Source organism: Sesamum indicum, unplaced genomic scaffold, assembly GCF_000512975.1.
Source record: "Sesamum indicum cultivar Zhongzhi No. 13 unplaced genomic scaffold, S_indicum_v1.0 scaffold00109, whole genome shotgun sequence".
Classification (NCBI taxonomy): Eukaryota; Viridiplantae; Streptophyta; class Magnoliopsida; order Lamiales; family Pedaliaceae; genus Sesamum; species Sesamum indicum.
In genome coordinates, this window is record NW_011628044.1 from 528,698 (window position 1) to 533,033 (window position 4,336).

General features: G+C 34.0%; 1 protein-coding gene across 1 annotated transcript in view; it reads left to right on the forward strand.

Moving 5' to 3' along the window:
- LOC105178900 (bromodomain and WD repeat-containing protein 3-like) overlaps positions 1-4,336 on the forward strand; it is a 12,954-nt gene that overhangs the window by 4,498 nt on the left and 4,120 nt on the right. The window contains exons 14-20 of the mRNA XM_011102476.2: positions 1-153; positions 653-723; positions 1,999-2,079; positions 2,168-2,238; positions 3,747-3,843; positions 3,917-3,976; positions 4,281-4,334. Coding sequence (XP_011100778.1) covers positions 1-153; positions 653-723; positions 1,999-2,079; positions 2,168-2,238; positions 3,747-3,843; positions 3,917-3,976; positions 4,281-4,334 — 587 coding nt within the window. The remainder of the gene's footprint in view (positions 154-652; positions 724-1,998; positions 2,080-2,167; positions 2,239-3,746; positions 3,844-3,916; positions 3,977-4,280; positions 4,335-4,336) is intronic.

Consider the following 4,336-nt stretch of genomic DNA (forward strand, 5'->3'; position numbering starts at 1 on the left):
GGATAAGAGCATATCACCTTAAAGTTCCTCCACCTCCAATGCCACCTCAACCCCCTCGAGGAGGTCCACGTCAGAGAATTCTTCCCACCCCTCGTGGCGTAAATATGATAGCGTGGAGCTTGGACAATCGTTTTGTTCTTGCAGCTATCATGGGTATGTTGCTAATAATCATATATATCTCTAATTGATTTGGTGGGATCGACAGAAATTTGTGTTGGCCCAATTGGGCAATGTTAATTTTGGCATGTCTGATTTGAATTCTTTGGAACCACGCAATGAATTTTCTCTTCCGCTATGATGAAAATTATGGCTAATTATTTGAATGAATTAGCTTTGTGATTATACATTCATCGGAACAAACTTTTCCCTGTCTCTACATTTATTTGCATTTGTTCATGGAGTAGTGCTGCCTGTATGCTATTTGCTTTTGATCATATGTCCAATAGTTTAAGCTTACTTCCACGTGAAATATATATTAGGTTGAATTCAGAAAGATAGAAACTTTCTTGGCTGGGGTATTTCTTATTAATTAAGATGTGTCGCCACAAGTTTTCTCTGACAAGCTGCTTCCCTGTGTGTACTCAAAGCAAAGAGTGATACTTTTCTATCAATGTGTTATTTGATACTTACACTAGGTTTCATTTGTTTGCAGATTGCAGAATATGCGTGTGGAATGCTGTTGATGGTAGCTTAGTTCATTCTCTGACTGGTCATACTGATTCTGTAAGTTAGTTGAATGCTTCTCATGGCAATACAATTGGTGCTTATTTAGTTTTATTTTTTAAGCAAGTGAATAGGAACTTCTCAATTTTATTTTGTTTCCAGAAATTACTTAAGGAGTGGATACCTTGGCATCAAATTGGATCTTTCAACAGTCCATATTTACTACCTGCTTTCTGATGATGCAGAGAACTCATACTTATAGATGTCAAACGACCACCTTATTGAGAGAGGAAAATCATTTCATATTAATATCTTACCCCTTATTTGCACGTAAAACCTTTTTTTTAAGAAGCATTATGGGTTCGAACCCAGGACCCTCTTCTTTGGCCTAGCTCTGGTACCATGTATACCAACCACCTCATCTAAAAGCTTAAACTGTTGGAGAGGAAACATTTCGTATTAATCTGATTACATTGTCAATAATGAACAGATTAGTTCCTGATCATGATATGTAAATCCTTAACTGCTGGGAAGCTAATCTAGCACTGCTATATGTGTACATATTATGAGTTTGTAACCATGGATCTTTATAATGCCCCTTTGGTGGTAGTTGTATAACTTTTAATGTCTTCTTGATGCACCATTTCATTTTAAGTTAGAGAGGCTATTAACTCTTGGAACTCTAACAGGGAGATTATGTCTTAAAGTGAATATTTTGCTCCTGAATGCAGAAAACATTATTCTCAATATTGACTGCTTGCTTTTGTTTTTAATATATGGCTATGATGGTGCTTGCTTGGGTTCTTTTAACTCTACGGTAAAACCTTGTGGTTCTATTCTAGTGGTGTTGTTCCGAAACTCTTTCTGGGATACAGGATTTTGGTAGAACCTTCTTGAAATTGCAGTTAAATATAGACTTTTGTCCCCTGAAAAGGCCTTTAGGCTCTCAGAAAGTCTTTGCAGCGTTACCCTCGTCTAGTGATAGCTGCTTCCAGTTAGGGTGCTGACAGCTGGGCAAATGAGATCTTACCTCTACTCTTATGCGCCTCTGTTGTATTAGACAACTGTTGCTGTTGTCTTGTATATTTCCCATTCTTCAGATGTTATCTGCTAGTTTTACATGAAGACTTCTTAAGCTGCCACTCAGTCCCATTCATATTGTTAGAATTTTTTATTTCTCATTTGAAGACTCTCTCATGGCTCGTGCTATAAAAAATCCTGCTACCTTTATTGCACTGTATGATGTAAGAGACTTATGTGTATTTTTAATTTTTCGAGGTTAGTATACAATTTCACGGGCTTATGGCTTGCTTTGTGAAATCTTATTTTTTGTAGACTTATGTCCTGGATGTGCATCCTTTCAATCCTCGAATAGCCATGAGTGCAGGATATGATGGGAAAACAATAGTTTGGGATGTGAGTTCATATTTTTCTAATCCGTTGACAGACTGGTTATTTTATTGCAATACCTTCTAACCTTCACTTGCCCGCCTTACATTTGCAGATATGGGAAGGTACACCAATTCGGACGTATGAAATTGGTCCATTCAAGCTGGTTGATGGGAAGTTTTCACCGTGAGTTGTTCTTCCAATAAGACTTAATTTCTTTTTGTTTCTTGTTGTTACTCTCTTTTTCCTTGTCATATGTCATCTATAAAATAATTCTTTAGTCAGCCTTTTCATTCAATTTATGTCAGATTTTTTACAAGCAGTAGGGGTAAACTTCATTGCATAGTGTATTGAGGAGGTATCTTCATATTTGCATATTTTTTTCATAAATTCCATGACAACGGAAGTTGTGAAGCATAATTGATAAGGTAATTTGTACAATATGTGGTGTTATGTGTAAAATGTCTTGGGATAAGCATGATGAATTGATCAAGTAAAAATTGGTAGAAACTCTGAAAGTAACAGAAGTTAGACCATTATAATCTCCTAATGCCCATTACAATGTTGTGTGGAAGTTTGACGTCTATTCATGTTTGCTTTATGTCATTTGCTGCCTCTGCTGTGTGCCAGAACATGGTAAGTGTGAGATACCATACACTTGAAATTCAAATTTGAAGGAGATGCATTTAGGGCATGATTGGTATGTAGGAATGGAATTAAGTGGGAATCGAATGGAATAAAGAAAGGAAAGGAATCACATTTGAATAATATTCCTATGATTGATATACACAATAAATTAGAAGGTAATAAAATTGTCATTCCTTAGTTCATAGTTGATTCCATTAACATAATTGGTATTAGAAAATAATGATTAGTAATGAAATAAAATTATTTTTATGACATATTTGTTCTTTAATATTTTTTAAAAAAAAAATATTTATTCATGTTTTATTTAATATGATGAATACAATTATATAACAATAGTATTTCAAAATTACTTACAGAAGGTTATCAGCAATTTATAAAACATCTCATATTTTATTGAAAAGATATATATAACTTATTTATTTACGTAATAAATAGTTTATTGACTCATTAAACATATAGATAATATTTTCTGTTAAATTAAAAAAAAATTATTTGAACAATCAAATGGACTAATGTATTTAATCAGTGCATCTACCATTAATTATTCAGTACCTAGTGAAAGAAAATTTCTGAATTAATAAAATATTAAATATCAAAGTAATATCACTTTTTTCTTACCATGCATACATAATTATTTCTTAATACTAGATACAAAAAATACTCAAATTTAATAACAACTAAAACTAAATATTAAATTAATACAAGAAAAAGAAAAAAAATGAAGAAGAAGTAGAAAACTTCCATTCCCTACATGCTTGGAATAGCTAATACCATGTTGAAGGGAGGGAATGGCTAATCCCTTATCTAAGGGAATAAGAATTCCCATGGGAATAAGTAGTCCCAAACTTCTAGCATAATGGACTTGGGAATGCTCATTCCATTCCCACTCCATCTCTACATACCAACCACACCCTTAGACTTTTAGGATATCAAAACTGGACTTGCTATACAATGAAGAATGTGATTCTGTCTTTTGATGAAGTATTTTTATAATGAACTTTACAATAATCTGCAGCCATCTCTTATTTGTCTTCTTGATCATCCAGAGATGGGACATCCATTATTCTCTCCGATGATGTTGGCCAATTATATATTTTAAACACAGGGCAAGGTGAATCTCAGAGAGATGCTAAATACGATCAGGTATTGTAATGGAATAGCATTTCAGCTTATTTATTAATCAATTTTATTACTGATGTTGTGCTCTTGTTTACAGTTCTTTTTGGGGGACTATCGCCCTCTTATTCAAGACACACATGGAAATGTCCTTGACCAGGTTGGTTTCTTGGTGCTCTCGCTAATACATATTCTTTTATAATGGATCAATGACTCATTGATATTAATGCACAAGAGTCATCATTCTGGTTTTGAGTACACTGAATTCTCGCTGTGTGCTTTCTACCTTAGTGTTTCTATCTTAGGTGTCAGGGTACCTCAATTTGCTTTTTGTGCAGTCCATTTTGCGTAATTGCTTTATTGACTTCATTATATTATTAGATATAAGCTCCATTCTTAAGTCCAGTACTTCCTGAAGACTTCTTGAATCGGATCATGGGATGACATATGTATTATTAACACAGGAAACACAACTTGCTCCTTATCGGAGGAATATGCAAGATCTCCTCTGTGATTCTGG